Source organism: Orcinus orca, chromosome 4, assembly GCF_937001465.1.
Source record: "Orcinus orca chromosome 4, mOrcOrc1.1, whole genome shotgun sequence".
NCBI lineage: Eukaryota > Metazoa > Chordata > Mammalia > Artiodactyla > Delphinidae > Orcinus > Orcinus orca.
The window spans coordinates 105,435,478-105,461,407 of NC_064562.1; the positions used below are offsets into that span (position 1 = coordinate 105,435,478).

The 25,930-nt window shown below is 37.8% G+C and overlaps 1 protein-coding gene and 1 pseudogene across 1 annotated transcript in view; both read right to left on the bottom strand.

Annotated features, from left to right (window-relative positions):
* Positions 1-18,713, bottom strand: part of LOC101287452 (cytosolic beta-glucosidase) — a 100,447-nt gene extending 81,734 nt beyond the window's left edge. Inside the window, 5 exon segments of the mRNA XM_049708912.1 lie at positions 3,620-3,743; positions 4,493-5,008; positions 5,010-5,287; positions 15,442-15,669; positions 18,710-18,713. Of these exon segments, the coding sequence (XP_049564869.1) occupies positions 3,620-3,743; positions 4,493-5,008; positions 5,010-5,287; positions 15,442-15,669; positions 18,710-18,713 (1,150 nt within the window).
* Positions 18,714-25,202: 6,489 nt separating this feature from the next.
* On the bottom strand, positions 25,203-25,319 carry LOC117200087 (uncharacterized; annotated as a pseudogene).
* Positions 25,320-25,930: the final 611 nt, after the last annotated feature.

Genomic DNA, 25,930 nt, shown 5'->3' on the forward strand with positions numbered 1-25,930 from the left:
TAGCCAGAGGGCCAATGTTACAACACTCATTCAGAGGTTTCCCAAAAAGAATGATGGAGAAAATTGCAGACATGGGGGAATGTTCTGCCATAACTTAGAGACTTGAGGGAGGATGGAATTTTTTTTTAATGTCTTGGTATTCTATTTTTTAAATAATAAGGAAAATAACTTGGGGTGATAAATATGTTCTTAAAAATGCACATTTTGTAATAATAATAATTATACCATCTGTTGAGGGCCTACCATGTGCCAGACAATTGCTTGGGGTTTTTAACACAATAGCTTATTAAACAAAATCTTTTCAACAACTCTGCCAGGGAAAGTGTTATCCCATTTTTATTGCTGAACAAACTGAGAGTTTGGGAGTTTGAACCTTTTGCCCGTCCTTGAATAACTGGAACTGGAATGCAAGCCTAGTTCTATGTTATTTACAGTGTTTTTGTCTCCACTGTGTTGCTTTTCTCTCATCTATATCTGCATTAATTAAAACACAATCTATTTAAAGGCATTTAAATAATGCAATGATTAAAAAGGTGTTAGCTGATTTTTTTTTCTTGAAATGACATTTTTCCTCTTTTTTTTTTTTTTCTTTCCCAAAAGGAAACAGAAACATTAGCTTTCTTTTTACTGCTCAATTAATTGTTGTGGGATTTTACCTGAAGAGATTAGTAAGACTGCCATTGATCCAACTATGGTGTCATTATGTGCCTGTCTTGATGGGTGATGTTGGAGGGAGGGCTTTTTTCATGGGAATCACAAAGCCATAGTCCATCTATGGACTCCCTGGGTTCTGGAGGGCTCCCACCTGCAGCGCTTCCCACAAATGTCTTCCTCGGTCTGTTATTATTTTTAATTGCACACAAGGTGCTTCTTACTAGTAAGGTTCTCACTAACCAAGATCATCAGCGCTACCTTGGAAGAGTCTCAGGAAATCGATCAGTAACTTCAGCTCTGTGCCTCTGACAACAGGCAGGATACAGGGTGTCTGAGTTTTGTCCAAGGTCGTAGGACCTGTCGGCTGTTGCAGAAGCAGCATGAAGCACTTTCAAAGAATCTGTGCAAGCCCAGGGCACCAAAGGTGAGGAAAAGTTTGGAGAAGTGTGGTGGGACAAGCAAGCACTCTGAGTCAGAAAGCCCAACACCAACAGTAGTAGTAATAATAATATACACATTCTGCCTTGTTCTAGTAAATACTACTTAGTAACTTTGTGATCTTGAGCAAATGACTTAGCTTCTTTGAAACTCAGTTTGCTCATCTGTAAATTAGGAGCAATGACCTCATCTCACTGTTTTGAAAATAAAATGAGATGATGGCATCAATTAAGACTTTCTTTGTTCCAAGTGACAGAAATCCAGTCAGAAGCAGATGAAGCAGAAAGAGCACTTAGTTGTAAGTAAAAGTAATGTTTCTCAAGAACACGCATGCAACTGGCTCTGAAGAAAAAGTGGAATTAGAGGTGCAAGTGCCCTCCTGAATCTCTCCCCGTTTCTTGTCTCCATTTCCCTTGGGGCACCTGCAGCTCACCTTCTCACTACCCCTAAGCTTTACATGGCAAGGCATAGCCACCAATGGCCTGCCAAGGTCAATCCAAGCTATGAGACAGACAAACTGATTGGTCCAAGTTTTAAATCCTAGGGCAGAACTGGGATTGGCCCAGCTCATGTCATGTGCCTATATCTAGACCAATCAATTATCTATTGACAAACAGCAGTATTTTATTCTACTTACATGGCCCTTGGTATGGTGAGTCTAAGGATGGGGGGAGGTGGGTATTTCATAGAAAAAAACAGATTCGTTACTAGAAAAGAGAGTTTCACTGCAGATGAAAAAATTGTTGTCCACTACAACAACATATGAAAAATAGCTATCACTATACCCAGTCCAGAATATACACTTAATATAGGGTTTTTGGTCAATGTGTACATTTCTGCACATTTTGAAAGGCTACATATTTTTTAAAAATCAAAATAAATACAATATTTTGTGTTAATTACAATGAATATAAATTATCTAATGTTAAGAATCAGAAGAGATTGTAGATGCTGTGAAAAATTAATGGTTTAAGTACGTGATACTTTTTACATCAATTCAAAAGTACAATAGAAATTCAACAAGTTCAAAAACAGGATTTTGTTCCTAACCCTATTATTCTCTCCTGTTGCTCACAAACCAAATCTTCTCACATTTTCTACTCTTGCCTTCAGTAACTTTTCTATCTTTAAGTTATCTTAGTTTGAGGGTCTTAAAGATCTAAGGGACTGTATAAAGTACTTGAAACAATTTCAGAGAGCAATGAAATGTCCTTATGTTAGCACTAAACAGAGCTGGGAATGAAGAAAGCCAATTTCAATTTTTTCTCTCTTTTCCCTAACATGCACAGAACAATCTTGGACAAGTCGTTTGTGTTCCCTATGGCATGCATAAATCTGATGATGGTAACTAGCCTACTTGTCTGGTGGGGTGAAGCTGGGAACATCAGTGTATTAACTATGAATAGGGTCATTTATAGGGAGAAGTGGGGAGAATCTCAGAAACCTAGAGATTTCCTTTTCTTATCAGATGGGGAATTCCCACACAGTGGATGAATCCGTTTTGTCTGTAACACAAAAGAATGATTTTGCTTGGATCAATCTGTAGGAGTCCAATTGCCCTCTGTCAATAAACTCCAGGCCCAGGTGAGGAACTGAGTCAATATATTTTAGGTTTGGGAAAGAAACCACTTTATGTCACTTTCCAGAATTCCTTCTGGCTGATGCCAGTATGTTACTGATTTATTTTGGAAAGAATCATTCCAGGACCTCTCAAACAGAATGATGAGAAATAACTGTGCCTATCATGGTTAAAAAAAGGAAATTGAAAATCTAATTTTGCATTGAATTTTGTTGCTATGATATTATTCCTTTATAGGGAGGAGAAATTAAATTTACGAAGCAACAGTGTTCCAAGTGGTAGCTAAAAGGGAGAAATTAACTGGGGTAGAAATGTGTGCTACCAGTTAAAGATTATTCCTTCACATTTGTTTTCAAATATGAAAGGAATCCCATCAGGGAAAAGGAGATACCAGAATAATAATATTGTCTTGAAACAAAATTCACAGATTCTATATGACAATAAAAACTGTTTCTGCTGCTTGGTAACAGTTTAAATGAAACATGCATTGATAGAAGATGCATACCACTTTAAAGTTTATTGAACAAATACTTAATTTTGGTCCTTTAAGAATTCTGTCAATTCATTTCTTGGTAGTTAGGATATTAAAGTATGCAAATAAACATGCTCTAGTTGGTCACAGCTGATCTTTTTGTAATAACTAAGGTTCTCTCCCAACAGCCACCACTCCTTCTATTCATGTCACCTTCACCCAGGAGTCACAAAATGCTGAAGACAGTCGCTTTTTACTTGCTTAAATTTCAGCAGGTTGAAGCTAGACCAAAATCCTCACCTTCCTCCTTCCTAAATACTTTTTTTTTTCCTCCCCTCTCTCTTAATTACATGGCTTTACACTGATTTACATGAATTTCAGCTTTCAAAATCATTGGTCTTTCCTGAATGCAAATAGGCACATGGGAAAATTATATTAAGCTTGCACAATTGATCTTTCATCATTTCAAATGGTACCTTTGAACAGTTCCTGAAACGTCTGTCTGAAATACTCCTAGCGTTGAGCATTATCAAAAGATGTCGGGTCACCCTGGGGAAACCCATTCTCTGTGATGTAAATTACAGGGTTATTATACATATCCTGGAACAAGAAAGCAGAAGTTTTATTCCAAACAGATGTTTAAAAAAAAAAAAGCTCATTATATCAGGTGCATTCCCCTCTACCTTCTCTAAACTACAACCCCAAAACTAGTTTTCATCAAATTGCACTGACCCTATTAACTTAATGTTCTGCGTGCTGACCTTTTATAACTAACAATGGAAAAGAAAAACTGTGCAAATATCCATGAAGACAGTCAAATGACTTTTGTTATAATGAGAAGACAGAAGTATCTTTCTTCCATCAGCATCTGCTGATTGTCATTTCTCCTTAACCCCTTGGTCCCTCCCAGCAGCTACAGCCTCTATCCCCCCACACAGCAGGGATCCTAAAAACTGATAACTTAAAATTTTTAATTTCAGCTACCTGGATGCCATCCAGTGTAACAGAGACCCAAAAAGGATCCAGCTATTTCAACCCTTATTATCCCTTTTAGTAATTCCAGTTGTGACCCCAGCCTGAAAAATATGTCCAAGCTACTGTAGCCACAACTGAATTTAATTTAATTTAGGATTTAATTTAATCTTAAGTTTAATAATAGCTTTGAAGCCCTTTATCAGCTAGTTAACCTCCATCGACTTAAATCCTAATCGTCTCTTCCCAGGCCAACAAATGTATATGCTATTGCCTAAATCATTCTTTGTTCGGGTTCTTATACACACAGAAATATGCCCGTCTGCCCATCTTCCCATGTTTGAATACACATGGACGCAAACAAAAGGTGCATTTACCTTAATGTATTTCAGTAGTTTACGTATTCCCCATGGCACCACATAGACCCAATCCAAACTTGTACAAGATGGGTCTGGAAAAACTTCAACTTCCGCATCCTGGAGTAAACCCAGTTCTCCTTTCTTATTCTCCTGGTACCTGACTCAGCAAGTCGTATAATTCTGCACAGCAAAGAAATCAGCAGTGCCTTTGATCACTTTATTCTCTTCTGTAAATTCTGGAAGCCTGGACAATGGATAAACTTGCTTTTTACTCGTGAGGGCAACCTGTGACGTGACAACTTCAGGATAATCGCCGTCAATAAATATGGGCTTAGCAAAGAAATCCAATTGGAAAGCCATGGCTCTTTTAGCTGCTTCCTGGTCAGGCACTGAGTTGGGATCTGCTGGTTCCACCCAGCCAGCAAAAATTGAGAGAGACACCATACCTTTCTGCTCTTATCAGAATAAGGATTCATAGCTGTGCCAGGATCTGGCATGAGCTTTAATCAAATTATGAGCTGCCTGATAAAACTTTAGTTCCAACGTAAGGCACACCAAGAGGAAATGCACCAAACTCATATGCCAGCAGGGCAAAAATATTAGGCTCATTTATAGTGATCCACTGCTTGACTCGATCCCCAAATGTACTGAAGCAAAACCGGGCATATTTGTGGAAGGGTTCAACGATTGCCTCTGACAACCAACCTCCTTGGTCTTCCAAGGCCTGAGGCAAATCAAAGTGATAGAGGGTCACTATGGGCGTGACCCCATTTGTTAACAAATCATCAATGATCTTGTTGTAATAGTCAATTCCTAGGAGAAAAATAAAAGCATAAGAAAAGTTATTTTTAGTACATTGACAGTAAATAAGGATTGGGAGAGGATCAGGAATAATAATCTCCTAAATAACTTTAAACCAAAATAAGGTTCATTACTTTCTACCTATAATCAATCAAAGGCTGGGAGGAAACATGAAGAAGTCCAAGGAAGACTGGCTGATCAGAGAGGGAAATGTGATGGGGCAACACGATTGTGGAAGATGTATGTTTTGAAAGGGATTCACTTGGGCAAGTCAGTAGCACTTAACTTTGTGTTATTGGCATGCTTATTAATATTATTTTATTTGTAGGGGGAAGGATAAATTAGGAGTTTGGGATTAACATATACACACTACTATATATAAAACAGATAACCAACAAAGACCTACTGTGAAGCACAGAGAACTATACTCAATATTTTATCCTAACCTATAAGGGAAATTAATCTGAAAAAATAGATATATACGTATAACTGAATCACTTTGCTGTGTACCTAACAAAACACTGTAAATCTACTTCAATTAAAAATTATAAATTTATATGTTCATATTAAAAAAAAGAAATTATTTTATTTGCTTGTTTGTATGTAGATCAACTCCACTTGAATACAAGCCCCCTGATAATAAGGGCCTTATCTATCTAATTTATCTCTGGATCCCCCAAATCCTGGGACAATCCCAGAAATTTAGTAGAGATTCAATAAATAGTTGTTGAATGAATGAACAGATTTCAAAAGTATTCAATATAAGTAAAGAAATTGGACCCAATGGCTGCCTTAGTGCTTCTCCAGACCCATCAGTCTCACAAGTCTAGGAAGAGAGACCCACTGATCATGCACAAGGGCTCAGCATCGGTCCCAGAGTGTGGGTTACAAGGGCAGTGAGCCAGGGACGTGGCACATTAAGGAATGCTCAGTTGGGGAGTTTGCTCTAAATTTCTGACATAGTCCATGGGAATACACAGCTACCCTTGGCTCTCAGCTGATTCTCCCAGCACTGCCTGTGTGAGAGAGAGAGTTTTTGGATGTGGCAGAGTTCAGAAGAATGTTATTAAGTTGGACATGTTCTGCCTTAGAAACCAATGCCAAGAAGATGTTGGGTCTAACCTAACACTGACTGTCAACTTGGAAGAGACTTTCTGAGGAAAGGCTGATATTAGTTCTTCATGTGATTGTATGTCTAAGAGTATGGAGGGAAACTAAGCAAAGAAAAGAGAAGCTGTCCTGTTTTGAGAGGTTGTGAATAAAACTAAATTCATATGTAGAACTGTATTGCATTCAAAGTTTGCATAGAAGCAGGGTCCCTTTATCTCTCTTTTTTTAACTTATTATCTACCAATTTTAAATATAATAATTTAGATTTTTGCATGTGTTTCAATCATTAATTTATTCATTCCTCAAATACATATTTATAGAGAAACTACTATATGCTGGACTTACAAACGTAAGATAAACATTGTCCTTGTCCAAAGAAAACTTAAATTTTAGTCGGGACTACAGACAAATTCATAAGCAATTATCATACAATGTTATTATTAAAAATAAAGTACAGAATGCTATTTAAACATATGATAAGGAGTCCTTATCCCAAACTGAGGGCATCTGGAAATACATTCTGAAAGCAATGTAGCATAATGGTTTAAAAAGTGAACTATGGTGACAGGCTACCTAAGTTCTATCCCAAGGCCTTCACCCACTAGTTTGGTGACCTCGGGCAAGTTACTTTATCTCTCTGAATTATCTTTCTTTGTCTGTAAAATGTGGACAATAATAGAAATGTATTTCAATAATTGTTGTGAGAATTTAATGAGTTGATAAACCGAATATGCTTAGAACAGTTCTTGGCATAGTTAGCTATCATCCTAATAATGATTATTATTGTCACGAGTGACATCTAAGCTGATTTTCAAAAGATGAAAATAAATGACCCACATAAGGCAAGGAGGAGTGATCCAGGAAGAGAAGAAAGGGAAACAAATGTGCAAAAGTCCAAAGGAGGAATGGAAATAAACAAAGCCCACCCAAATGTGAGCAGCTTACTTATTCCAAGCTTGTTGTAGCAAGGAGTCAGCCATTATCACCTGCATTTGGCAGATAATTAAAGGCTATCAGGGAAGCAGGAAAGCTTTATTATGAAAAAAAAAAAAATGGGGGGAGGATTCAGGTACTTTTGATTGAAGGTTGTTGGCACAGGGAGGCTGGAGGTAGGCTAACTAGAACAAGGGCATCCCAGGCAATTGGTTTGGGAAGCATAGTTGGCTTTTTCCGGTTGGTTCTAAGTTCAAAGTAGGGGACAGAGGAGCAAAAAATAGAGAAGCTGGCAGTTGTTGACCACATTCTGACTATTCTAGGCCAACTGCTGCAGTGGGTGTCGTTTGGCTTCCTGAGCTTCTCTTGTGGATCAGAGTTCTATTGTCATGTATGGCCTGGCTTTTGTTTGTTTGTGTATTCATTCTCTTCTGGGAACTGCAAGTTCACCATAAGGAGGGTGTATAGCTCAGCAGAAGAGCAATAAGAATAGTGAGAGGTAAGCAGGGTAAGCAGAAGCCAAATTATGCAAGGTCATGTGTTGTCTGCCTATCTGTCTGTAAGAGCGGGTAATTTTTAACAACAGCTCACTTATTTTGCAAGCATGAACATAATGTGAATCGTGCATAACAACTCCATACTTGGAAGCCCCTTTTGTATGCCATTACTCTCTGGGTGGACATAATAAGCTACCACCCCCACCCCAGCCCCACAAGATGTCCATGCAGTAATCCATAGAATATGTGAATATGTTACTTTACTTTTTATGTTACTGCAAAGGGACTTTGCAGATGTAATTCAGGTTAAGGATCTTGAGATGGGAAGATTTCTCTAGATTGTTCAAGTGGGCCCAATCTAGCTGCATGAGTCCTTAGAAGTGAAAGAGGATGGCAGAAGAGTGGATCGAAGAGATGCAGCAACAGAAGAAGAGGCACAAGAGATGGCAGCATGTGAGGGACTCAACCTACTATTGCTGGCTTTGAAGATGGAAGAAGGGAGCTACCAGCCAAGAATGCAGGTAGCCTCTAGAAGCTGAAAATGATCCTCAGCTCACAGTCATCAAAGAAATGGAGACTTCAGTCCTATCAACCACAAGAAACTGAATTCTACCAACAAACTAAATGAGCCAAGAAGCAGACTCTCCCTTAGATCTTTGAAAAAGAATTGCAGCCCTGTTAAGCACTGTGGTTTCATCCAGGAGAGACCTGTGTCAGACTTCTGACCTACTTAACTCTAAGGTGATAAGTTTGTATTGTTTTAAGCAAGTAAGCTTGTAATAATTTGTTGCAGCAGCCAAGGAAAACTAGTATCCCCACCAAAGTTTATAAAGCTTTTCTTTCCTCTCTCACTAAAAGAGCACTCTGCCATCCCATCTCTGGGCCTCTGCAAGCCCACGTTTCCTCACTTGTAAAATGGAATATCCAAAGATTTGTATGATGGGATCATCTTGATACTGGACTGTGTTAAGGTTTTTATAGCCAACGCCTTCCATTGGCTTTGAATATAAAAATAATATCAGCTTTAATGTTTTGCATTCATACTATATGTACATAACATCACATATTTTGTTTAATCCCCGCACTAAGCACAAGAGGTGGGCATTTTTAGTCTCAATAAACATATGAAAAAACGGAGATTCAGAGAGTGAGTACCGGACATAAAGCGACAATGTTGTCAGGTGGCACAGCCAACATTTGAAGCCAGTCTATCTCACTACAAAGACTGAGCTGTTCCCACTACAACATTCCCCTTCTCACACAAATGTTTCAGATCCAGAAACATGGTGATACTGTTTCCCTAGCCTTAATAATCACCACTTTGGAGCTGATTCATAATATCAGGGTTTTTTCTTTTTAATTTCTGGAATAATCAATGATTTATAAGCATCATTAGATACGGCACTATCATTAATGATGGCAATCAATGTAATTCAAACAACATGATGATCTGCAATGGAATTGAAGTTAAAAGTTTTTAAGTAAAACTTTGTTTTACTCGTCAACATGGCAGAGCAACAAAGCATTGCATACTTAATATTTATCATCCCGGAACCGAGCACTTTACTTCTGGTTTGTACAGTTTATTCGGTGTTGTAATGAAACTTTCCCATGAGGCAGTGGAGTGAGGCTTTTAAGAGCAGAGCTCTGGAGTCAGACAATTCAGTCAGGGATTGTGGACAAATCATGTGGCCTCCCTACACCCACGTTTCCTCATCTGTAACAGAGGAATATTAATAGTGCCACCTCAGGAGTGTTTAAGCTTTGAATGAGAACAATAGAGAGTGCTTTAGCTTTATCAGACTCATACAATTCAGGGTAACTAATTCTATGCATAAACATGTATTTTTAAATGATCATCTGTTACTAATCTAGGGAGCATGAAACCCTGAGAGGTCATGTGGACCCTGTTCTGCATCTGGATATTTAGGGCCGGGTTATTTTCAGTATTAAAATCTCCACAGCCTTCTTTCATAGTTACTATCATCGTCTCTGTTTCAATTAAACCCACTTCTTATTTGATCTTTGAAAATATGAAGCATATTTAAGTTAAAGGTCTTTTGGAAATAGGGAAAAGAAGCCCACTCACATTAACTCAAATGTAAAGGTGACATTAGAGGTGGAAGGCTGGTTAGTATGTGATGCAGTGGGCATTATTTGAAATGAGTGATGTCAGATACCCAATGACAGGAAAAAAATCACACTGGAACTTAAAGGAATTAAAGCTGGGAGCTGAGAAAACCGTGCCTCTCAGGAAAGACTGATGTCTCCCATCCCAACTTCCTGCTCAAAGAACCAGCTTCCTTTGTGCATCCAATTTGCTATGGTCTCAAAATGGCCATCCCATCTGCCAATGACACCTCATAACCCTAGTGCCTACCACCCACCAACTCAGCCTCTCAGCTCCTCAATTCCAAACATCCCTGAGAGAGGAAGGCAGTTGAGCAGGATTATCTTTTTTAATGAAGTTAAACAAATTATATGTCACAGGAAAGTAAGTCTTTCCCTCATCCAGTCAGCTGCGGCCAAGAGCAGAGCAGGATTATGTAGAACAAAGAAATGGGGAAATTTGCTTAGAAGGGGATGTGGCTGAAACTTGCAAAGATGATGTCTCAGTCCATAAAATAACTACACTGGAACTCTCCTAGTCAAACTGTAAATGTCTTAACATAGAATTAATTTTGACCAAGTGCCCACCATGTGTCAAACACATAACTCTCTAGGTTCACTCCTTGCTAGACCCACACCACCCATTTCTTTCACTGACCTATCTTCTCTTGACAAACTGACTGTGTTAGTTTCCTATTGCTGCGGTAATAAATTACCACAAATGTAATGGCCTAAACCAACACCGAGTTATTATCTTACAGTTCTGGGCATCAGATGTCCAAAATGGTTCTCACTGAGCTAAAATCAAGATGTCAGCAGAGCTGTATTCCTCCTGAAGGCTCTCAAGAAGAATCCATTTCCTTGCCTTTTCCAGCTTCTAGAGGCTCGTGGCCCCTTCTTCCATCATCAAAGCCAGCACTGAAACACCTTGTCTCCTGTCTGACCTCTGCTTCAGTCCTTATATCTTCTCTCTCTGGCTCTGATCCTCTTTCCTCCCTTTTTTAAGCATCTGTGTGATTACAGTGGTACCATCCAGATAATCCAGGATAATCTTCCCATCTAAAGATCCTTAACTTAATCACATCTGTAAAGTCCCTTTTACCATGTAAGATAATATATTCACAGTTTCTAAGAATTAAGACATGGACACTTTGAGGGGCCATTATTCAGCCTACCTCACTGCCCGACTTAGAGTAGGAGATTAATAAATGTTTCTTTAGTTATTTACTTAACTACCATTCCTGCTAACTGTGCTCATATTTTAAATCTTAAAGTGCAAAAGAAATTCTGCATAACCATTCCTTTTCCTTTTTATTTCCAATACTTGGGTCTTTTGCTAATCACCTGAAACTTACATTTGCAGCAGATATGAAAATGCACTTGAACAGTTGAGAAATATAGAAAAATGTGATTTCAGTTGCCAGCTCAATCTCTTCTTGTTAAACCTCAAAACCTTGACATTTGAAAGAGAAAGACTGTGTAACAGTGACATTTTGTAAAATATTCTTCCAGCTTGGGAACACAGGATTTTACTTACAAGTTTCTAAATGTCCTCTCATCAAGCTTTAAAATAGGGAGTCAAATACAAAAACAGGAGTTTCTTGGAAAAGATAGTGACAAGGGTTCTCTAATTCTTTACATGCTCTTTGAGAAAATGTTTAAACAGAGAAAACAAATGATGGCCTTTCTGATCTAAAACAGTTCCAATTGCTTCAACAGATCACTGCACAAGAATGAGCAACCACTTATTGAAATTCTGCCTACTGGAAGCACTTCCATTGCCCTTTTGTTCATAGAAAAGTCTGTAATGTTAATCAGCTATGGGCTTTACAAAAGCTGGTGCCAAACATGAAAAGCTTAGTGCTGGGAGCACGTGATCCCCACGTGAGAATTGCACAAGTGAATCCTTCACGTTGTCCAGGTGGCCCCAGTGACTCCAGCCACCACCACCACTACCCTCTAGCTTTTCTGCTGCCCTGCTCTTGCATTCCTCATCTACAGTGAGCTCCAGGAACTCCTGTGTATCTTAAGTTGGTGTTAAATAACTGGATATGTTGGCGTATTGGTACAGGTCCACAATCCTTTATATGAAAATCTTGGCAGCCATGTGTTCAGAATTTGAGGATTTTTAGAAAAGAAACAGAGTACATATTACTTATTAAGTTTAACATCCCCAGTGGGTGTGGGTCAGTATCCCTTAATATTTCTGCAGTAAAACAGATAAATAATCTCACCAAGCAAAATGAACTGAGATAATAAAAAACTTTCCCATCAACTCAGGTCAGCTTTTGCTGCTAAATCTGTTTTAGAAAGCTTACTAACTTACTAAACCTAAACTTACTAAAATGGATTCAATATTCAGAACCTTTTGGATTTTAGAACTTCACATAAGGGATTATGGACCTATATTACAAGTTGGTGGGGTTTTCTTTTTTAATTTTTATGTTGTTTACCATCCAAATGGAAGCTCAGTTAAAAACTCCAAACTGCTAGAATCATAGGCTAGAACAGTGGAAAGAGTTGTAGTAATTCAGTGCTTCCACCTCATGTTACCAACAGAGAAATTGTAGCACAAAGAATACTAGTGGTTTGGTAAGGTTGTAAATGTCTCTGGATCCTACTTTTTGACATCAGACAGACCTAGGTTGAACTCAGCTCTAACTAAACTTGTCATCTTGGCAAATTTATGCCCAGCCTTACACCCCAGATTACCATGATTCCCTCTGTTTAGGGAGGGCCCTCTTTCACAGGGCTGTTCGGAGCATTAAATTTGCAAAAGCAGGTGCAGTGCTTGGCATAGTGAGTTGCACATACTACATGCTCAATAAAAGGCAACGATTACTGCCCTTAGAGTGATCTGTATGGTTATTATTGGCCTAATTCAATTAAATTCAGTTAAGTGTTTACTGAATTCATCCCTGCAAGACACTGTTCTAGGCCACAGGGGTGAACAAGGCAGAATCATCTTCTTTTTATCCTGTAAAAAATTCCAGGGATTCTCTTATCTTCATTATGAGTATGTAGACAGAGTCCCTGACACACAGTAGACACTTAATATATGTTTGTTGGGTTGAATTAAACTCAAAGTGCTCACAGTCTAGCAGGGGAATTAATAATGCCAAGAGCAAAGAGTGGAAGAAAGACCCTAAGAGTTTTTCAATGTGCTATGGGAATTTTTTTTTTAAGATTTCTTTTGTCTTGGAATAGGGAAAGACTCTAAAGAAGAGGAAACATTTGTGCTAGCCCTTAACAGTAGAATAAACATTCAGCGGGTATAGTTGGGAGTTTTTGTAAAAGGCCAATCCAGGCAGGAGGAAGGGCTTAGGAAAATTTCTACAAAGGTGGAAAATCACATAGCATGTTTAGTAAGTAATAGGTTATGTGCTTAGGGCCTTGCGTGGAGGAATTGCATGGACCAGGTGCATGGGTGATTCAGCCTAGAATGCTTCAGAGGTGAATTAAGACTAAGTCAAAAACTGGAATGTTATATGAAGGAGTTTAAATGACAAAAAAGAATTTTTTATCTTGCTTTGCTTTAGCAGGAGATGATGCAAGCCACCATGACTTGGGCCAAGCTTTCAGAAAATTGCTGTGGTGGCATTTTGTATGAAGGATTAAAGGACAAAGAAAGAGAGTGAAAGTAGGTATAACCATCAAGGGTATATCAAAAACATCTAAACCAGGGCAGGGACAGAGAAGGCATAAGAAGAATGGATCATATTTGGCAACCAATTAGATGTAAGAAGCAAAGAAACGAGAAGGTTCAGAGATTACTCTTAGTTTTTAATCCTTGAGGGTTATGATGGTGCCAGAGAAAAGAGAGGGTACAGATGATGGATTAGAATGGTGGGAAATTATGAGTTAACTTTTAAACTGAATAACAAATTACCTACTGTTCAAAGTCAAAAAATAAAACTGGCAGGTGATGCCAAGAAAGTAGACCTTCAACGAAGAGTGGTTAAAAAAAGAGGCTAATGTCTTTAGAATCAAGTCATGAACCTGCTAATCTTGCATTGTCCTTATCTGGGGGAGGCTACTTTAAGGCCATGTGCTATGGGTGAGTGCATAAATTGTGGTTCCATTTCACAATGCAGAGATTTCCCCACCTTACAATGCAAGCGCACAAGTCCACCTAGGAACTGTTATCACAGGTTGTTCTTACTACGTAGGAAATCATATAACTTACTCAAAAAGAACCCCTCAATATCTATGCCGGCCCTTTGGGCTGGAGGTGTAGCAAGGCAAGCAGGTGACTTCATGCACAACCTTGCAGCTGTGAGATGCTGAAAGTACATGCCTCTCAAATTTTCCACGTTAGGTCCCTCCTTGCCTCACCTAGTCCCAACCCTGGGAGTAATGTGAAATCTTTTCCAGAACAAAGGAGCCATAACGGTTCTTTATTAAGAAGTCTTTAAATTGTGATGCAGGGGTTACAAAGCTTTTCCTATAAAGGACCACATAGTAAACATTTCAGGCTTTGCATGCTGTACGGTCTTTGCCCCAACTATTCAATTCTACCATTACATTGGGAAAGCAACCAACTATACGTAATGAACGGGCACGGTTGTATTGCAATAAAACTTTATTTAAACAAAATAGGAATCAGGCCAAGTTTCGCCTCAGGTCATAGTCTGCCAACCCTGTTGTGTGGAAGGAGCTAGCCAGACCTTAGGCTTAAATTCCAGATCCACCAAAAAATACAAATTTACAAAATAACTGGATTTGAACATGCACCTCTGTAAAATGTGATACTTATATCTTCCTCATTGATTTGTGGGGTTTAGAGAAAATGTATGTAAAATGCCTTATAAATAAGGACAGTAGTCTTTTTCATTACAAGGCATAATATGAATAATAACTAACACTGAATGCTTTTACGCTATACCAGCTACTACTGTGTAAAGCACTTTAAAAGATTATTTCATTTAATCTTCCAACAACACTCTGAAGTAGGAGCTATTACAGTATCCCTTTCTACTCATGGGGAAACTGAGGCACCAAGCCATGCCCAGGAGATGCTTATATAGATAGTGTGACGTCGCTGGCACTTAATCCCAAGTAAACAGATTCCAGGGGCTCCGGTGCTAACCTCTGTGTTAGTTAATTAGCTCCACTAATTCAGCTTCAATTGAAATGCTCAGAATCTTCTCAAGTTCCGCAGGGCTCTTCATGACTCATCACAGCATAACACAACTGAAAATCGTTTATACACAACTTCTGGAAATTCACCTTCAGGTCAACAGTCAAATAACCTCTTGCATAAATAAAACACTTATTCCAACCCCCTTCCTGCCCATCTATTTCCACCCCTCCCAACAAAGATCTCCAGTTGAGGGAAGCCATAATAGTCCTGAGAAAGCTAATGCAAACCCATTTCAAAAAATTTATCCTATAATCACTCTAAAAACTTGCAATTTCAAAGCAACACTGCAGAATAGCATCCCGGATTAATTATGCCAGGCTGTAGCAATAACCTTGAATTAAAGCTGCAACCTTCTGTTTTTAAGAAACACTTGCCTTTCTGGTTGATGAAACCTGTCGTCCCATCAGGTAACAGACGTGACCAGGAAAGAGAGAAGCAGTAATGAGTCAATCCAAGCTGTTTGATACATTTCAAATCTTCCTCCCACAGAGTGTAGCTGCCACAAGCTACATCGCCAGTCTGGTTCTTGAAAACTCTGTCTCTTCCCTGATGGGTGAATGTGTCCCAGACACAAGGGCCTTTTCCATCTGTATCCCAGCCTCCTGAGAAAAAGAAGAAAATGAAACAGTTACACTCTTGACATCAAGAGGCATATGTGGAATGTAAATATTTGTCACCCAAAGAACATCCCTCATTAACTCAATGTATCATATTGGTAACTTTAAAATATGCCTTTAAAATAACATGCATGAGTGGGTTATGTGTTCAGCTGTCCTTGATCCCTGAAGCTGACTGGTGGCAAATGAAAAATTGTTGCATAATGCTGTGGCATAGCAGGCTTTCACGGTTCATTATCTGAAGATCTCCCAGCTGGTAGACAGAGGCAGGGCTCAGCTTATGAGTGTCTGAATTGAAAACATGTCCTCCTTGTGAACATTTCTCCTGGCCATGACTGACATGCCTTGTCCTTGTTGTGCACAAAGCAGTCTCGGGACCTTATCTTTGACCCCTGACACCTGAACCCTATCCTCCTGTCATCTGACCATGGAGCCTGAGATGGTCTAGGCAACTATTGTGGAGAGGAGGTTAGTTTTTGCCATTGTTGGGATGATATTGGTATCCTACATTCATTCCTTCATACCTCCCTTAATTCAGCAAATGCAATGTGTCAGGCTCTGTGCTAAGCACAGTGGCTATCATGGTGAACTCTGCTGTGCTTCGGGTCCTTGGAGAACTTACACGCAGTTATAAAACAGCTAACGGAAGGACCGTTGCATGAAAGCCAGGGAGGGGCGTTTATCCAGATGTGGGCAGGAGTCCGAAGTCTCTTAGAGAAATGGCTTCTAGGCTGAAATCTAAAGGAAATGTTGACTCATCAAGGTGAATTTCTCAGAGGTGGGAGTGGGGGGAAAATTTTAAAAAAGTGGAGCCAGGGTCAGAATAAGCCCAGAGGTAAGAGAGAGTGTCACATATTAAAGGGACAGAAGGTAAAAAATTACATTAGATTTGAAATCCCTATTCACATAGAAATTTTGTTTAAAATGGTAGTTAGAATCCATTTTATGGTTTAAAGGGGTAATGTTAAAAATCTCATGACTCCCTAATTCTACTTCTAAGGGCATACGTTAGAGGAAAGCTCATGTATTTTCACAAAGAGATTATATGAGATTATTGAGGCAGAGTTTTCTGTAATAACAAAATCCTGGAAACAACCTATTTCCTATCAACAGTAGAACAGATCATTAATTTGGGGTATATGCATAGAGAGGAAACACTAATCAGCTATTAAAGTGAATGAATCAGAGCATGGATACCCCTCTTCTCTGGTCTGAATGTCTGTGTCCCCTCAAATCCAGAGGCTGAAATCCTAACACCCGATGTGATGGTATTAGGAAGTGCGGCCTTTGGGAGGTGCTTAAGTCATGAGAGTGGAGCCCTCCTGAATGAGATTAGTGCTCCTAAAAGGAGACCCCACCATGTTCCCTAGCTCCTTCTGCCCCGTGAGGATACAAGAAGTCTGTGATGTGGAAGAGGGCCCTCACCCGGCCATGCTGGCACCCTAATCCCCAACATCCAGCATCCAGAACTGTGAAGAATAAATGTTTGTTGCTTATAAAGCCCCTAGTTTATGGTATTTTGTTAGATCAGTCCAAATGGACTAAGACATCCTCAAAACTATAATATTAAACAACAACAACAACAAATCAAGATTCAAAAGAATGTATACAGGAATGAATACGGGGAGCACAGGAGATTTTTAAGGAAGTGAAACTACTAAAACTGTATATGGATTTTCCACTGTGCTGTGGGTCTGCTCCCCTATCCCTGACTTGTTCATGGGTGGACTGTATTCTGTATGATACTGTAATAGTGGATACATGCCATTATACATTTGTCAAAACCCATAAACTATCAACTTTATTTAATACTAATGTATCAATATTCGCCCATCATTTGTAACCAACGTCCCACACTAATGCTAGATGTTAACGCTAGGGGAAATTGGAGGAATGGGATACATGAGAACTCTGTACTTTCTGCTCAATTTTTCTATAAATCTAAAATTGCTCTAAAATATAAAGGTTATTAATTTTAAAAAGGATATATGCAGTACTTTTATCATGTTTTATGCAAAATATGTAAAACAAATCATGGATTTTCTGAACATATACCTATGAGGTAAACATACAACAGCATGCCTGGGGATGATCAATTCAGGCTGGTGGCTGCCTTTGGGTAGAAAATGGAGGGAAACGGAAACAAGGAGGAGCCTGAGGGCCCTTTGCATCTCTTATGTTTCACTCCTTAAGCTGGCTAACAGGTATATGAGAGGCTGTTGATTACATTATCCACAATCCTTTTTATATACCTAAAATAGTTCATAATGACTTTCATGTAAGAAAGGAAGTCACAGCTAGAGGAAATAGACTAAAGCAATTATAGAAAAGTTTGTTAGATCCTCATTTAGCATTTACTTACTCATATTTTTTGCACGATTCTAATAGGATTAGATGTAGTCTCCAGACCAACAAAAAGACAACCTGGGCTATAATTTATGGGAGAGAACCATGAGGAGACAGGAGAGGCTGCTAAAAGAAGGAGCTCTGACAAAAGCAAAAACGACAGTTGATATCAAGGTAGGGTACTAAAGATCTATACAAAGAAATCATGAATATTAAAAATTGTACTCTGGGGGCTTCCCTGGTGGTGCAGTGGTTGAGAGTCCGCCTGCCGATGCAGGGGACGCGGGTTCGTGCCCTGGTCAGGGAGGATCCCACATGCCGTGGAGCGCCTGGGCCCGTGAGCCATGGCCGCGGAGCCTACGCGTCTGGAGCCTGTGCTCTGCAACGGGAGCGGCCACAGCAGTGAGAGGCCCGTGTACCTCAAATAAATAAATAAATAAATAAATAAATTGTACTCTGGAGCCATGTCAAATAGAGGCAAAAAGTTTTATACATCCCAATGGCTCTCAAGTTATGTCTGTATATAAGGTTTAGAGGGAGGAAGAAAAAGAATACTGGTGTTCAATCTTAGAATGAAATAGGTATGAATATTAAAATGCAATTTTGGCCAAGCATGGTGCTTATAGTTTGGGTTAATAGATTTACAATAAATGAAGAAGCTTAATCTCAGAGAGTTTACGCATAGTGTATTGGTAAATATTAACAAGTGGCTATATGTTAAAAATGTATGTACCTATATGTATATATGTTTATTATAAATCTTACTGATATAAAGGATGTGTAATACACCATTTCCAAGCAATAATATGCAATGCTCTTTACTGGAAATTCCTTATAGCCAATTGATTCTCATATTATGCTTGTTTAGATTTTTGCCAAACTCTTATATCGGGAGCCAAACTGCAACGTACAATCTGACAAGTGTGAGTAGTCCTGTATCAGATTGTTGACTGATATCTTTGCTTAAATTAACAAGCACAATGAAAGGAAAATAACAAAGATGTACCAGAATTTCCCTTGTTCATTAGTGACATGAGCAGCTTCTTTGCTGAATTGGATAATAGTTTTCAAACAGCGGAAGACTGTTTCCTTAAATCTTTTGTCCTACTCACAATGTAACAGTTACAGACATGACACACAATCATTTACTCTGTATTATTAATATTTTTTCTGTAACTTTCTTAGGTCCAGACAACCAACAAAACAATACATCAAATATTGACTTGTAGCACTTGCCAATATCTGTGGTATAAATACTTACACATGCCCAATTTCAAGCAACCAATGTGACAGCACTGAAGGCAGAGTTGCAAAAAGATGAGCAGTGGCACATCATTATATAGTATTTCCTCTACACAGATACAAGAGATCTAAACAGCTTCAAGGTCATAGCTAATAATAAACGTAGTAAAATATTGAGGAAGTAAGGATTTTGAGTATTTATTACCCCTTTTTAATATAAATTATTTACTTATAAGTTTATGTAATTGAATTTTTAATGCTGGCTGTGTTTAAGAATCAGCTCATAAAATTGCTGAAAACTTAACAGTAGGCACTGGTGAGCTAGTACAAGCTGGCTTCGCCACATCACTGATTGTGACTTGCCTAAGATCACACTCTTAGTAAGACGTAGAACCAAGATGTGTCTCCGGATCTGTCTGATGTTGAAGTCCAAATCCTTCCATTGGACCACACTGCTTTTAGTAATAATGACTGACTAATGAAGGAAGAGTCAACTGATGCCCGTGCTACTCAATTTATGAAGCCTAAGAAATGCATTAACATGACCTACACATTTTGGAAAACAGTCCATCTGAAGTGCTTAAAACAAGTTTTGACAATTTCAAGAGGTAAATGTCATTCAGCAGGAAAACGTACTTATGTAGAGTTGTAGTAGTATACATTCTAGATGTATACTAGATGAAGCATATGTAAACAACATTGTTTCTATGAGAACTAGAATATGAATTGCAAAGTAACCATTATAAGTGAAATTTTGATTTAAAAATATACAGTGGCCTTTAAAAAAATAAAAAATGTATGTAGTGGCCAGTACTCATTAGTACTTGAATGTAAATTTTCCTGAATGAATGATATTAATAACTCATTTGCTCATTAGGGATCTTCTCAAGATGTAATTATGTCCACATATTAAAAGTTCATTGTTCTTTATGAGGAACAAGACTACCGTTTCCAGGCAGACTACATACCCTGAGCTATCCTTCAAACAACTACGATTGCCGGATGGAATATGGGAAATGTATTGTTAAATGTGCCATCGATCTGGCAGGATGTTAGGGAACCCAAAATCAAAGTGAGAGGTAATTCAGAAGCATAAGTGAGTAGCGATATAGGCTTTTGTCCTGAGAGCATCTGAGAAGCCCAGATGATGTGAGCTTGCATTTTAATGGCCTGTGGGACAAGGGAGAAAAGAGACAAAGTCTAAAGCTCACCAAAATGGGAAGCCTGTGGTAAGATGCTCACATAAGTCTGATGGTGCAAGGACTTCACATACAGTGCCAGAATAAACAACAAGCTCTGCCTAAGAAAGAGACAACAAAGCAGCCAGCCTGTGGGAGAGAAATTACTCCTCGATATTTGTAACCACAACTCAGCTCTCAAACCATTACTTAAGTGTGAGAATGGAAAAAGATTTTAGCAGACATACGAGCTCTCACAGGATACTGGGAAAACTTTTTCCTCTCATTGGATATTACTGGAGGATAAATTTCTCCAAAACAATGATGTAAAACAAGAAAGAGAAAGATCCAGGATCCAGGAAATGAGGAATCTAGCAGAAGAAGTCTGTGGAATGATGTAGCTGTGCAGCAAACCCAAGGAGTAACCAGTCCGTGGGACACCAGCCTATTTCCCATAGCTATGGGAAATATTTCTTCAAGAATATTATGCTACTAGAATATTTAGTTTGATTTTTTTCAAATTTTAAAAATTTACTAGAGAATTGTCAACATGCACAACAGTACAGTGAAGCCCCATGTACCCCTGGTTCAGCTTCAGCAGTTTCCAACTTTTGCCAACCTTGTTTCATCTTTATCCCACCCACGCTTCTTCATTTAATCTACACACATTTCAGTATACCCTCTAGCTGACAAGAATATTTCTAATTGGGGTAAAATACACATCACACAAAGCTTACCACCTCAACCATGTTTAAGGGTACAGTTATGTGGCATTAACAGCATTCACATTGTTGGGCGATCATCACCATCTATCTCCAGAACTCTTTTCATTGTGCAAAACTGAAACTTTGTAACAACTTAGCAATTATTCCCATTCTAATTGTGCATGGGGGTGGTGAAAGTGGGAAGGGAGAGGGAGAAGAAGTGGACAAATGGGTAAATCTTCATCTTTCACAGGGAGAAGTCAATAGATTATGCCTACAACAGGAAAAAAAAAACTCGAAAACTAGTAATATAAGCATGATATTTAAGATATAGAAGTCAATGCCAAAAGGATTAACCAAAAGAATTAAAAGGGATTTCCTCTAGAGAGAGGAACATGGAAGAGAACAAGGGATTGATGGTTTCTGAAAGTCTTGTTTTGACTCTTTAAATTATTTTGCTATATTAACTTTAGTTAGCATGAAGATGAACTTAAGAAATTATATTAAACATTAGAAAAGATGGCATAGAAAATAGACATTAAATATGTGGATAATCTAAACAAGCTATTAAAGTATAAAACAATAATAAAATGTCTGTTTTGTGAGAATTAAAAAGAATAACTAGATAGAACTAAAATGCTGGGCCCCCCCCCCAAAAAAATATATATAAAAGCACCAAGGTAAGAAATCAGAGTTAAAGTGTTCTCAGATTCATATACTGTGTAGAAGGGGACTAACGATATTGATTAACATTTTACTTTGTTATATTTTATACTCAGGTTAAAATTTCTAGGGTAAGCACTTAAAGAAAAAAATGTAATTTCTTTTTAAAGACAAGTCCAACACATATATAGCAAGTCTGTGCCAGGCTCTGTTCTAAGCATTTTATATTGATGCTTTGCAACAATATTATGAGTAACTGCAATTATTATCCCCATTTTTGGGTAAGGAAACTGAGAAATGAAGAGGTTAAATTAATTTGCCTAGATCAGTTTGTACTAAAGCTGAGATTCTAACTCAGGCAGTTGAATTCCAGAGCCCATGCTCTTAACCATTATGCTAAATGAGGAAAACTAAATACATTTAAAAGAGGGCAGGAAAACAATAAAAAGTAAACAAAGAAATAAGAAAAATAAAAGCATAAAATAAGATGGTATGACAAGATATATGATCACTTATAACAATATGTCAATGGGCTATACTTTCCAGATAGAAGACAGAGATTGTCAGACTATATATATTTTTTAAATTCAGTGATATACTGTTAACCAACACACCTAAGACATAAGAATATAAAAACATTGAAAGTCAAAATATAGAGAAAGATATCCACCCCCCAAAAAAGCAAAGGACTTCAAGGAGGGAAAAAAAAGCACTAGAGATAAGGTGGGTCACCACATAGTAACAATGCTGTTTTAAATATGTATGCATCTAAGAATCTGGTTTCAAAACATGTGAAGCAAAATTGACACAACTGAAATGTAAAGTTGACAAATCCACCTCCATAACCCAAAACTCCACCTTGGGTTTTAATCAACCAAAGTTCTAGCAAACATTTAAAGAACAAAACCAATAAACTCTACTCTTTCATGAATTATTCCAAAAAATAAGAAAGAAAGAATTCCTCAACTCATTTCACATGGTTAGAATAACCTTGATACTAAAACCTCTCTCAGCAGCTGAAACAAGAGAGAATAAGTATAGCATTTATTAACAAACTTGACCTAATTGATATATATGACATTGCACAATAATGAATGCTACAATTGAAAAATATACATTGTTTTCATTCAAACAAAAACATCATGAAAGCTGAGCACAAATTGGTCCATAAATAAAGTCGCCATAAATTTCAAAAAGCTGGAGAAATACAGACGGCAATCTCTGACCAATAATGTTACAATTCAATAACTAAAGAACATTAGCTTTTTCGTTCAAAAATCTGAAAAGGAACATCAGAATTACTTAAAAGCAAAGATGGCATAATAGGGACTTCCCTGGTGGTCCAGTGGTTAAGACTTCACACTTCCACTGCAAGGGGCATGTATTCAATCCCTGGTCCAGGAACTAAGATCCCGCGTGCTGTGTGACAAAGCCAAAAAAATTTTTTTCTTAAATGCTAGGGCATGCTAACACACGTATATGAAATCTAAAAAAAAAAAAAGAAATGGTTCTGATGAACCTAGGGGCAGGACAGGAATAAAGACACAGACATAGAGAATGGACTTGAGGACACGGGGAGGGGGAAAGGTAAGCTGGGACGAAGTGAGAGAGTAGCACTGACATATATACACTACCAAATGTGAAATAGATAGCTAGTGGGAAGCAGCTGCATAGCACAGGGAGATCAGCTCAGTGCTTTGTGACCACCTAGAGGGGTGGAATAGGGAGGGTGGGAGGGAGACGCAAGAGGGAGGGGACATGGGGATATATGTATACGTATAGGTGATTCACTTTGTTATACAGCAGAAGCTAACACAACATTGTAAAGCAATTATACTCCAATAAAGATGTTAAAATAAATAAATAAATAAAATGTAAAAAAATGCTAGGGCTAAAATAATAAAAAATTAATTAATTAAAAAGTAAAGAAGGCATAATAGTGGTCAACAGCAAAAACTAAATCACAAACAATAGTAAAACATTGTGATATCTAGTTAATGCATGCATTAGAAAACAAACAAGACTTATAGCTAAAAAATTATTAAAAGAGTCATAGCTAAAAGCCAAAAGAATATATAATGGAATTATAAAAATTAATCTGAAAAAGATAAAAAGAGGGGAAAGAGAATAAAGACAGATGAAACAAATAGATAACAAATAGCAAGATGGTAGATTTAAACCTAACCATATAAATAATATCACTGAAGATGAATGAATCTAAACAACCCAATTGAAAGGCAGAGATTATGAGATCGGTTAAAACACCAGACTCAGCTATATACTGCCTATAAGAAACCCACTTTAAATATAAAGACAAAAGAAGGTTAAAAGTGACAGGATTAAAAAGATATACCATGCTAACACTAATCAAAGAAAACTGGAGTAGCTATATTAATACCAGGGTAGATTTCAGAGCAAGAATATTACCAGGTATAAGGAAAGCCATTTAATAATATTAAAAGGGGTCAATATATTCAGGAGATTTACAGTCCTAAATGTTTATTCACCTAATAACAGAGATTCAGAATACATGAAGCAAATACTGATTGAACTGCAAAGACAGACAGATCCACATTTGTATTTGGATAGTTCAATTAAAAAGACCAATAAGATTATAAAAAAATGGACAAAAGATGTGAATAGTTCCTTCACAGAATGAGAAACACATGGCTAGTAAACATTTAAAAACACATAGGAGATCATTAAAAAACAGGGAAATGCAAATGAAAACCACAATGAGATACTATTCTACAACCACACAGTTGGCACAAATTTAAAAGTTGGGCAATATCAAGCATTAGAGAGATTGTTGCAAAGCAAGAATGTTTATACAATGCTGGTAGGAGAACAATACAGAAATACCTAGTAGAGTTGAAGAAGCACATATATCAAAACCCCATAATTCACATACCACCATATATCCTGTTTCTACAAATGTAGACCAGGAGACATATATAACCATGACTGCAAAGCAGCAACAAAAACCATCACTGGAAACAGCCCAAATTTCCTTTGTCAGGACAACAAATCAATGAATGAATGAATAAACTATGGAATAGTCATACAATGAAAGACTATACAGGGGTAAGAATGAATGAACCACATCTGTATCACCATGCATAAATTTCCCAAATATAATATTGAGAGGGAAGCAAAAAATACACACAATGTATTTCCATTTATACAATGTCCAAAACATGTAAAGCTAAACAAGAAATTGTTCAGCTATATAGTCTCCCATGATAAAATCATAAAGAAAAGCAAGGAATGAATAAATGCAAAACTCATCTTAGTGGGTACCTCTGGGAAAAGGGGTAGGAGAAAGTACTGAAGAGGGGGTCCTAGAAATATGGTGAGTATGTGGATATCAGTTTTATTTTTGATTCTCTACACAGAAATTATAAATGTTTTTTGCTATTGTTTTTTGGGAAAAGTTTTCAATTAGCAATAATCGTGCCTCGGATAAACATCATTGGCTACGATACTACCACTGCACAAAGCCTGCTATTGTTTTTTGAACAAACAAATCTTATAATACATTTCATTGTTCATAATAAGGGCCATTTACTGAGCCTTGGCTTTCTATCACTCCTATATCAAAAACTTATCTCGGTCATCTCATTCTTCCCCCATGACAACCCTTAGAAGATGTACTACTATTACTAATAAGAACAAAAGTATAAAGATTGAGTAACTTTCCAATATCATATAGCTAATAACTGTGACTATCAAAACATGATACCCCAGTCCTACCCTTACTGACATCAACAGTTTAAACTCCTTCATTACTTACAACTTAGGTGAGTCTTAGACAAAATGAAATCTTTCTTTGTGAATTAATGTTTCGTTCCACCTCTACACATTTCCCAAATAATAACTGCAATATCTACCTTCCTTTGAGGATCTCACAGTCTAGTTGATATCAGACAAATAAAGTCTTAGACTATATTAAGATAAGAGCTATATTAAAATCATGTAAAAGCACTACGGGAGAACCAAGAAGCAAGCACTCACGAGTTACTTCCGTCATTGGGAGGCAGGTAGACTTGCCCACGAGAAAACATTTTAAGGCAGGTGCTGAAAGATGAGTAGGAGTTATAACAGTGGCTCTGA